The 9,931-nt window shown below is 36.8% G+C and overlaps 1 protein-coding gene across 6 annotated transcripts in view; it reads right to left on the minus strand.

Moving 5' to 3' along the window:
• Positions 1–671: 671 nt before the first annotated feature.
• The window catches only part of LOC107588932 (membrane-associated phosphatidylinositol transfer protein 2-like), a 36,167-nt gene continuing 26,907 nt past the window's right edge, over positions 672–9,931 (minus strand). For 3 of the 6 annotated variants that reach the window (XM_016277188.1, XM_016277187.1, XM_016277184.1), the window contains 9 exons: positions 8,260–8,511; positions 6,372–6,520; positions 5,199–5,315; positions 4,989–5,105; positions 4,679–4,827; positions 4,450–4,599; positions 3,165–3,348; positions 2,230–2,358; positions 672–2,152 (listed from right to left, as the gene is read on the minus strand). In XM_016277188.1, the coding sequence (XP_016132674.1) occupies positions 1,811–2,152; positions 2,230–2,358; positions 3,165–3,348; positions 4,450–4,599; positions 4,679–4,827; positions 4,989–5,105; positions 5,199–5,315; positions 6,372–6,520; positions 8,260–8,511 (1,589 nt within the window). In that variant the 3' untranslated portion in view covers positions 672–1,810. The remainder of the gene's footprint in view (positions 2,153–2,229; positions 2,359–3,164; positions 3,349–4,449; positions 4,600–4,678; positions 4,828–4,988; positions 5,106–5,198; positions 5,316–6,371; positions 6,521–8,259; positions 8,512–9,931) is intronic. The other 3 variants (XM_016277186.1, XM_016277185.1, XM_016277189.1) reach the window with 3 other exon arrangements.

Consider the following 9,931-nt stretch of genomic DNA (forward strand, 5'->3'; position numbering starts at 1 on the left):
GCCTTGTTTGTTTGCTGAACTGATTGTCCGTGCGGTGGCGGTGGTGGCGTCGTCTAGAGTTTTGCTACAGAAACACTATCAACGATTATGCACAAGGAGACACATCATTGGTCCGTTAAAAGAAGCATTTCAGAACTGTTGGACAAAAGAATAAAGCAACACATGGAAACCTGAAATATCCATCATCTTATGGAGCTACAGAAATAAATAAATTCTGACCGTAACATATCCTATTTAGTGAAATTTACATCTTTACAGTATCTACACTGTTTGAAGTTCCATTCAGAACATCCGCTCCGGACGAAGGCCACGTTCGAAGCCTCCCGGTTCGATTCGAAGAACAAGTCCGCACATGCAGCATGGCTATTCCAGTGTGTTCATGATACAGAAACAAACCGCTTGCGGTTTCACGACTCTGTCATGCTGTCCAATCTAAAATTGCGAAAATTAAAAGCACAATTTCTATATACCTCAATCACTTACATATGAACATATGGACAATATCATAGATAACTGAACTTTAAAGGACTGAAGTTGATCTAAAATGATCTAAAATCTTAAAAACATTATACATGTGCCATCGAAACGCTTGGGGAACGTTGCTACAATGCTCTGGAAACGTCAGACGTGTTCGGGTTCCTGCCTGGTTTTGGCACATTTCTTGTGTTTTCTTTTCGCTGTTTCCTATATATCAGAGAAATATATAATCGTGCATATGCGCACAAAATACCCTGCCATAAATAATAAGGGCCATGTACTACACGCAAACATTATGTAGCGACATGAGATGGTAACAAGGACCTCCACTATTCCACTAGTGCAAAAAAAACAATGAGGTTATGCAGTTGCAGAACTACAGCTTTCGAAATGAATCGTTTTGGCCGTCGGCGGGATCGAGCGAGCAAGTCGAGCGAATCGCTCCCCGATCACCCGGGAAATGAGTGCAAAGGATTTTGAGAGAAAATGATCGAGCGAAATCTCGGGAAAATTGTCCTTTGTCGTCATGCAAATACAGCGAGCTGCACGGCGCGTCCTCGATGGGAAATTCTCTCCACGTCGACAGCAACAGCAGCAGCGGAAAAGTTTTACTTCAGCAGTTGTGGCGTGTGCTTACGATCGTGTTTGGTGGCTCAGAAGTGAACAAAACAGCAAGAAAGAAAGAAACGTGACCCAGCAGCCCATGTCGAGGTGGCATCCCGGAGGTATTGCAAGCAGATGGCCTTGTAAAGGGATAGCTGTTCCTTTGAGAGTTCGTTCGTGCTCTAAATAAGAAGTTAAGGCCTCTGATGACCTGCAGACGGAGTTTGGTGTGACGCGATTTGATCCTTATTGCCAAATGCTGCTGGGATTCGACTCCGAGAGACTGCCGATATGGGCTGGCCCAACAGAAACCAATGAGAAGAGGGATGTGAAATGGTCTCTGGGTCTTATCAGCTCCTCGAGTTCATGGCTGCCCTGAGCAGGTAAGAGGAGGCACGTATTTACATGTGTGGGAATCTCTGCGGACACTGGAAGGGGAATTATAGGAAAAGCGGGAAAAGTCCATACCCACCCAACGATCCGTGTTTCAGTCCCAACAGTACATTCAGTCAAGTCAGAGGCGAGGGCCAAGACCCAGAGACATGCGTAAGGCGCTAGATTTCTGGAAAATATTTGGCTGCCGGACTAAAAAAAAACTGAAACATGAACGAAAACAATTCCCATGCAACAATAGTAATGCCATGAGGTTCGCTCACAGAGTCTGTTGTAATACAGCCCCATGTGCCTCCAGAACGAAGTGCCTCCATAATTTGGACCTGGTGGGTGGAGCCTATTTTGGGCTCAGGGCTCCACCCTCTAGTTTGCTGGTTCGGCCCCAGCAACCGGCAGCGATGCTCATGCTCCTCTGGGCACGTTCTGCCCGCTCGCGGTCACATTCCGATTGGCTCTGCGCACGTTCAGGACGTCCTATCTGCACGGGCGGCGTGGAGGATGTGGGTTGTGAGGAAATGGTGCGCAACAGGTGATTGCGCTTCCGCAGGAAATCGCTACTGCCGCCAAGCCCGAAACTGCCTTTCCGCAGGACCATGCGAGTGCTGCCGGTCTTAGCGGGTCTCGATCTCTGATTGTACTCCAGCTGGGACAGGTGAGACGCGTAGCCGTCGGCGATGAACTGTTGAGAGACAGCGACATGTCAGTGAAAATGCACAAAAACGTAAGGTTTAGATGAAAAACTGTGCGTAAGGATACCTGACACTGGTGTTGCATTTTCTTCGTTGGTCTCCCTACGATGTAGATCTGAGATGGCGACAGACCCAATGACGTGTACACAGAGATGTCCTTAGTGGAGCCATAAGCAGCGAAGATCTTCATATGTGCCTACAAAAGAGCAGGATGATCTTTAAACATGATCAAACTGCTTTTCAATTAGAGATCTCACTTAAATATAAGCCAAGACTGACACATTATACATCTAATATCCATCTAAACACCCTCCTTGTTCTATTATGCTCTAAACATCTTGTTTTGATCACCGGTTGCATACCAGTTAGCATACTATCTGTACTACGATATGGGCAATATGGCCAAAAATATTAATCACAATATTTCTTTCCACATCATTTGTTATTTATGGCAATATTTATTTCATACCATTAATAAGGAAGGAAATGCATTTTACACTCCCCAATGAAATCGCCATAAAGTTAAATTTTTCCCAAATTTTGTGTTTTCCTTTTAATTTCTTTCTGGATTTTGTTTCATGATTTAAATACAATTATATTATCAAAAATGTTGTCTAATTAACTGAATTTATAAAACTTTAACTATTTAATCAATCTTTTAAAATGTAATCAAATACAAATATAACAATTAATTTACAACACATTGCATTTTTATATTTTGCTAAACAAGGTGCTGTACAACAGAACTTGTATACTGTATAAATTAAATCAATAAAAATGATCTTGGTTGCATGATTTTTCTTAAAATAATAATAACAATAATAATAGTAATTCAATGTAATGTTTTAAGATATTTATGATATATATTTATCAATATCATGGATTTATGTATTTTTTATAAATATCTCTATTGATTTAGGGTTAATGTATTGTAAATGATAGTACTGCATCACCCACATCCCCTTGTGCTCCAGAAAAGGAGGCGTCTGTATATATTTTCACCTCTGTGATGAGACACTTGAGGAAGTTGGCTTTGTGTCGGAGGGGGTCGTGTACGAGCCCATCGCAGAAGGACACGATCCCATGAGGGAAGTTGTGCTGTGAAAGCCAGGCCACCACACGCTGCTTCTGCATGTCTGGACGTCCCGTCACGTACACTATCAGGTAACCCAGATCCTGCCAGTGCCTGAAACAGGACCAACCACCGTCAGGAACAGCAAACATTACAAATGACTGGCCTGTGAGTATTAATAACCCTCTAAAGCCTGACATATGAAATAATAGTCAGAATATATATATATATATATATTTTTTTTAATTGGAACATTATTGAACCTTTGGACAAATACATCAGTCAGATAAATCAGTCTTTTATAGCTCATATAGTGTGATATATTGACAATATGGAGCTCATATTGTGGAGGATTAAAAACATTTTGTTCAGTGGCTCAAAGTGAGCAAAAATATGCAATTTGGAGCAGATGCTGATATTTATATCTTATATGTAAGATGAAATTCTGATAGCTTGTAATATAAAACAGAATAACAGGCTACTTACACAAAACGCATATAAATATCAGTTGTCACTCTATTTCTCCAATAATATGACTTAGTAAGATGATAATTAAATACTAAAAGGCCTTTTACTTGCTAAAAAAGTATGAACTATCAATATAATTGTCCTTATTTTATTATATTAAAATATTACCAAACAGTAAAATTTACTATAAAAGATAATTTTATAATAGTCTTCTAAACATATTTAATTAAATAAAGATGTATAAATATAAAATAACATAATAAAGTAAAAATAATAAAAAATATTTTAAAAATGATTAAAAACCATTAGAAATTATACTATATTTGCCCAATTTCATTAAAAGAAATGGCTTTCCTAGGATTACTGCCCTTATTTTATTCATATATTTTTTATATAACAAAGATAAAATAGCCTTTTAAATGTATTTAAATAACTAAATAGGAAGTGTATAAAAAATTAAAAATAAGTGTGAATTTTAAAATATTACTAACAATATAAAAGTTCTTCTTATGCTTACTTTATAAAAATTTCACAGAGATTTCACAGCAAAAAGACATTTGAACCACAACCAGATGTTTTTACATTCATACTAAAAGGCCTTTTACTTGCTAAAAACATATAAACTATCAATCAGACGACAGAGGGCATGTACAGACTGTGTACGACAGTTTCGATCATTTAGAGAAATGTATATATCGATACAGTAGGCTTCATAGAGTTCATAAATGAATGAAGTAAAGCCCTCACCTGACCACATCAACCGCTCCTGCTCGCACTTTAGGGTCACTGCCCATGATGGACACGCTGGCAGCAAAAGAGCCGTCGATGCTGAACACGACGAACTCAGTGCCGCGCGGCAGCACCGTCAGGTAACTGTCAGCAGATGTGTGGTCGCCCCTTTGGAGACAGACACCGATGTTCAACTGATGAAAACACAAGCTTTTATGTGCAGCACAAATGTAGATTGAAGGCGTACCTGACCACCATTTTGACCGGATACACGCCGATGCTCAGCCGCTTGCTCTCGGGAATGATGTAGGAAACCCGGCCGCTGCTATTGGTCAATTCTGTGCTGAAATACACCCACTCGCCGGACGGAGGCTGGGTCATGATGTGGATGTCCACCTAGAAAACGGCACAAAAATAAGATGACATGAATTAGATAAGATGCCAATGGAAAATAATACTCGATTTTTTACATTTTCCGAAGAGGGTGAGAGAAGTTAAGGTGGTCTTACTCATTTATCACTGGGATCTACACAAAATGAAGTTTATAGAGCACTAACCTTCTCTCCTGTCAGTGTGACCATGTCCAGCGGCCCGTACATGAAGCGACCCATGACCACCTGATTCCCGTCCTCTGTAAACACGGCATCGTTCACGCGGTGGTTTGCCGTAACGTTCTTCAACACAAACACATCTTTACGTTAGCAACAATCCCATAATGGATTTAAGAGTAATCTGGGATTTCAGAGATGTTGAGGTACCCGTCTCACCCTGATCTTCACGTGGGTCCTCTTCCTCATCCACTTCTCCCGCGGTTTGGACGGAGTGAATTCTGACACCTCCTTCCCATCTAGTTCTAAAATACTGGAGTTCTCATGCCTCATTACCTGAGAGCCGGAAAAATTGCAATTACATTAGGAATTGCTTTTGTAGGATAACTGTCTTAATGTAAAATTAAAATGTTATTTCATGCAATTATGCAATAAATAGAATTTATGCACTAATAATGAACAAGTCACGTCCCCAATCTGTACATCAATTTCATAATTAGTGATTTTAGTTCCTAGCTGAAGTGTCACCGAATTGCAAATAATGCTTTTTGTATTTACTTATTTTTGCAATTAGATTTTTTTTTCATTGATTGGCAAATTATTTTATCACATTAAAATATTAACAACTTTATTAAACACAGTTTAATATAATAAAGCTACCAATTACATAAGTATTTTAAACATTTAAATAATGTATTAATAAAAATAAAATAATTATAAAATAAAAACATTATTTTAAAAATTTATTTTACTAAATGCCAGAAAAAAACATTATAATGATATGTGTCCAATTTCATTAAAAGGAACGGCTTTTCTAGGATAATTGATTTTATTTAATTACATTAAATTGTTACCAAAACATAAAAGTTATATATAAAAAAAGATAAAAATGTTAATTTTAAAATAGCCTTTTAAACATATTTAAATTACTAAATAAAAATAGCATAATAATAAATACAAAAAATTAAAATTAGAAAAAAAACATTAGAAATTATATTATACAATATTATATTATTCGAGGATAAATGACTTTTATAAAATGTTACCAAAAATGGTTTAATATAATAAATATAACCATTTTATAATAGTTTTTAAAGACATATTTAAATAACCAAATACAAAATGTATTAATAAATAAATAAATTAATTAATGTAAATAAAAGCTAGGAAAAAAACATATTATATTGTATAATTTCATTACAATCAACTATGGACAATTATCCTAGAAGAGCCACTCAAGAATATTCAGTTTTTTAGTTTTTTAAATGCAGTACTGCATGTTTGCAATGCACTGTGTACTTGATAGTGGATGTTTCTGGGTGCAAATAACCCTGAATCTTTTTTTAAGCAGAATTCATATTTTATAATCCTAAACCATATGGTAATCTTCACCTGTCGGAGCAGGAAAGACACAACGTCCGTTGATTCCCAGTAGGAGGCGTGAAACAGGTGAGGTAGAGCCACGGTGGGGAACGCAGTCAAAGCATCAGGACAATACAGAGCGAAATCAATGCGCTTCGTGCCCCACCAGCGAGCAGCGACTGCAGGAGAGACGACACGGGACGTTCAGTCATGCCTGTCCAAACCATTACCGCTAGAACAGCAGCTTCAAATACCATTACAGATTTCTGTTTCCTCTGTACATCATTTATGAACATTTCAGCCGCTGGTTCTAGGACAGGACGAGGACATGTGATGCAGGATTGCTTCAGGGGCTCAAAAGGAAGTAAAGAAATGGAAAGGTGTCGTTTTGTAATGTGCACTGGGCCGTGCGAGGCAGTGGTGCACATCTCTCGTCTGCTTCCTCTCCATGACCCATTGCAAAAACACTCAAGAACACAACCCTATTTTTGGTTTGTAATTCTTATAATTAGGGGTTGAATGTTCTTGAATGGCCTCTAGTTCTCTACAAGTAGGACTGGGAATCGAAAACCAGTTCTTTTTTAAACTGGTTTTATTTTGACTGGGAAGATTGGGGGGTTGTGAAAAGACAATTAACAGATATTGTATCCTTGTATTGCGACATCCTCACTGGTTGCACGTAACAACAAACCTACAGTGTGAACAGTGTAGTCTGATTCACAAACAAATAACTTATGAAGAAGTTCTTTTAAATAAATCAGTAAAAAAAAAAAAAAAGACTCCCTTATCTGTTGTTAAAAACAAATTGGGACTTGAAATATATGGTATTTAAAAAAACAGTAAGAATAATTACTAATAAAAATTATGCAATGAACAATTTCTGCACTACTGCAAAACTAACAATTAATGTCCCTGATCTATACGCAAATTTGATAATTATCTGCATAATAATATGCAAATAATATATTTTGTAATTAGTAATAATAATAATAATTTTGTAAGACTAAGTTGAAATAAAAAAATATAAAAACTATTTATACACTACTGTAAAATTAACAATTCATGCCCTTGATCTGTATGCAAAATTCATAATTAGTTATTTTCCTTACTAGCTTGAAGTATCATCCAAATAATATAATATATAAAATTATTTGCATAACAATATGACCTGTGATGTTATTTTTTTTTAATTGGTAAGACTAATTTTAAACAAAACGTAACTTATGCACTACCACAAATTTGCATAAATAATATATAATATAAATAATATTATTATTTGCATAATGTGTTAAAATGTTATAATTTTGTATTTTTTATTACAATAAAATGTTACCAAAAATAGTACATTTTAATGAAATATAGATAATTTTTTTAAATTTAATAAAAATGAATTTTATTTTAAAAATAAGTAATTTGGCTTAATATATAGTTAGGACCACTTATTGGGTGGAACTGCTTCCTCCAAAGTACTAAAAAAATTGTTAAGTGGAATAAGGATCACTAAATTCCTTATAATTCCCATTATTATGTATTAGTGACCGCTAGCAGAAGACATATACGCCATGAGCATGATGCACAGCCAGATAATGAGAGCAAGACAAGTCAACATCCTTCAAAGCATCTTCAGAGGGTTTTCATCATTCAGAGCAAACCCAGAGCGGCTCAGGACTCACGAGATGAAGAACCAGAGCGCCAGCGCTGAGCTTTAAAGGGAAGGGGGCATGAATTCAAAAAACAAGGGTGTCAGCGCTAGAGAGGGTCAGCAAGAAAACAGGCTGAAGATTTGGAGGACTAAAACAGGAAGTAGGAGGGATTGCAGGGAATGCAGTAATGGTAGAACGCAGGCAAACAGGAGAGCGGGTGCATCTGGAGGGTCCAGGAGACCCTCGGACCGGACGTCTACCCACGCTCCAAGTACCTTGCTCGATGTCCAGCGGGACACATGGAGATGGCGGGTCTGAGGCGAGCGAGGGTGAGGGCTCAAAGCCTAGAGAGACGCTCTGCTCTGAATCATCCCAACAGCTGGAATCCTGCCTTTCTACCTGCTGCTTATTTGGCGCTTTGCTGGATTTGGGGGAATGGCTTCGGGAGCCGCTTTTATTATAGGGAAGCGCCAATTGGGACAAAAGACTGAGCTTTTTGGAGAGACTAAGTTGGCATGCTTGCGCTACTAGAGGAAAAAAACAACATCAAAACAACAGCAGTCAAAAGATGAACATGATATGTGTGATATTTCCCAGCTATATCTGCAGCATTGGAAACAGTGGAAATTGTGGCACACTACCATTCAAAAGTTTGGGGAAAGTAAACTTGAAAAAAAAAAATTATAATAATAATAATACTTTTATTTAGCACAGACTCAATAAACTGATCAAATGAGAAAAACTTTTATGATGTTACAAAAGATATATATATATATATATATATATATATATATATATATATCTTTTGTAACGCTGTCTCGTATAAGCGTTTGAAACTCTTTTGGTGAAGGGAATGACTGACCAAATGTTACCTTAACAACGCTGCGCGTGCGTGCAGCATTCAGTACTCAATAAGTTGTTGCAAATAAATTATTGTCATTATTATTTTATTCAAATATTGTCTAATTGTGTCTTATTTACTATTAAAACTTTTACCTCAATACCAAAACTAACTGGGCAAATAATTGGACAAAAAATATTGATTAGAGATGAAATATTTCGTTATCTCACTCGTTTAACGCAAAGCTTCCACGAAGAAAAGTTCGCAGCAAGTGGCTTTGAGCCAAGACATTTCAGGTTATCAGGTTGACATTTAAGGGATAATGTATTGTATATTCATAGTTAACTTATTACACAGATTTTTTTTGTTTACCTAAAATAATATATAAATACGGGGATATGAAATATTGAATTGAGACTTATGTTTTGAAATCTTATAAATCCATTATGAACAGTGTACAAAACAATAGTCAGGACAATATGATCACTACAGCAAAATTATAGTACTATTAATACTAAATTCCTCTGATTTCATTTTCAATACAATCAAAAACTGAGACGCAAGCTGCATTTGAATGAAACGAGAGAGCCGCGTCCGAGCCTCTGCGGTGATACAAGAGACATGGGGCGAATTCCAAACAGAAGTGAGCATCCCTATGCCCTACTCCCTTCGAAGGGCAGAGCCCTTGAAGTGTGTTCTATGAAGGGTGCAGGGCATTGCTGTCTCGTATAAGCGTTTGAAACTCTTTTGGTGAAGGGAATGACTGACCAAATGTTACCTTAACAACGCTGCGCGTGCGTGCAGCATTCAGTACTCAATAAGTTGTTGCAAATAAATTATTGTCATTATTATTTTATTCAAATATTGTCTAATTGTGTCTTATTTACTATTAAACGTTTTCAAACAAAACTTGCTTGCACTACCGTCTTAAATTGTATTTCTATCACTGACGAAAAATATGTTGTCTTACATTAAAATAGACAAATTTAATTAGCCTATTCTATTTATGTTTGTATGTGAACTCGAAATCAACCCCAACTTTGCTTTAAAAAGCATCACAAGATCTCCTAACCGAAGATCACATGATCACAAACGGAAATCACATT

The sequence above is a fragment of the Sinocyclocheilus grahami genome, unplaced genomic scaffold, assembly GCF_001515645.1.
Source record: "Sinocyclocheilus grahami isolate Dianchi unplaced genomic scaffold, SAMN03320097.WGS_v1.1 scaffold110.1, whole genome shotgun sequence".
Lineage (NCBI taxonomy): Eukaryota > Metazoa > Chordata > Actinopteri > Cypriniformes > Cyprinidae > Sinocyclocheilus > Sinocyclocheilus grahami.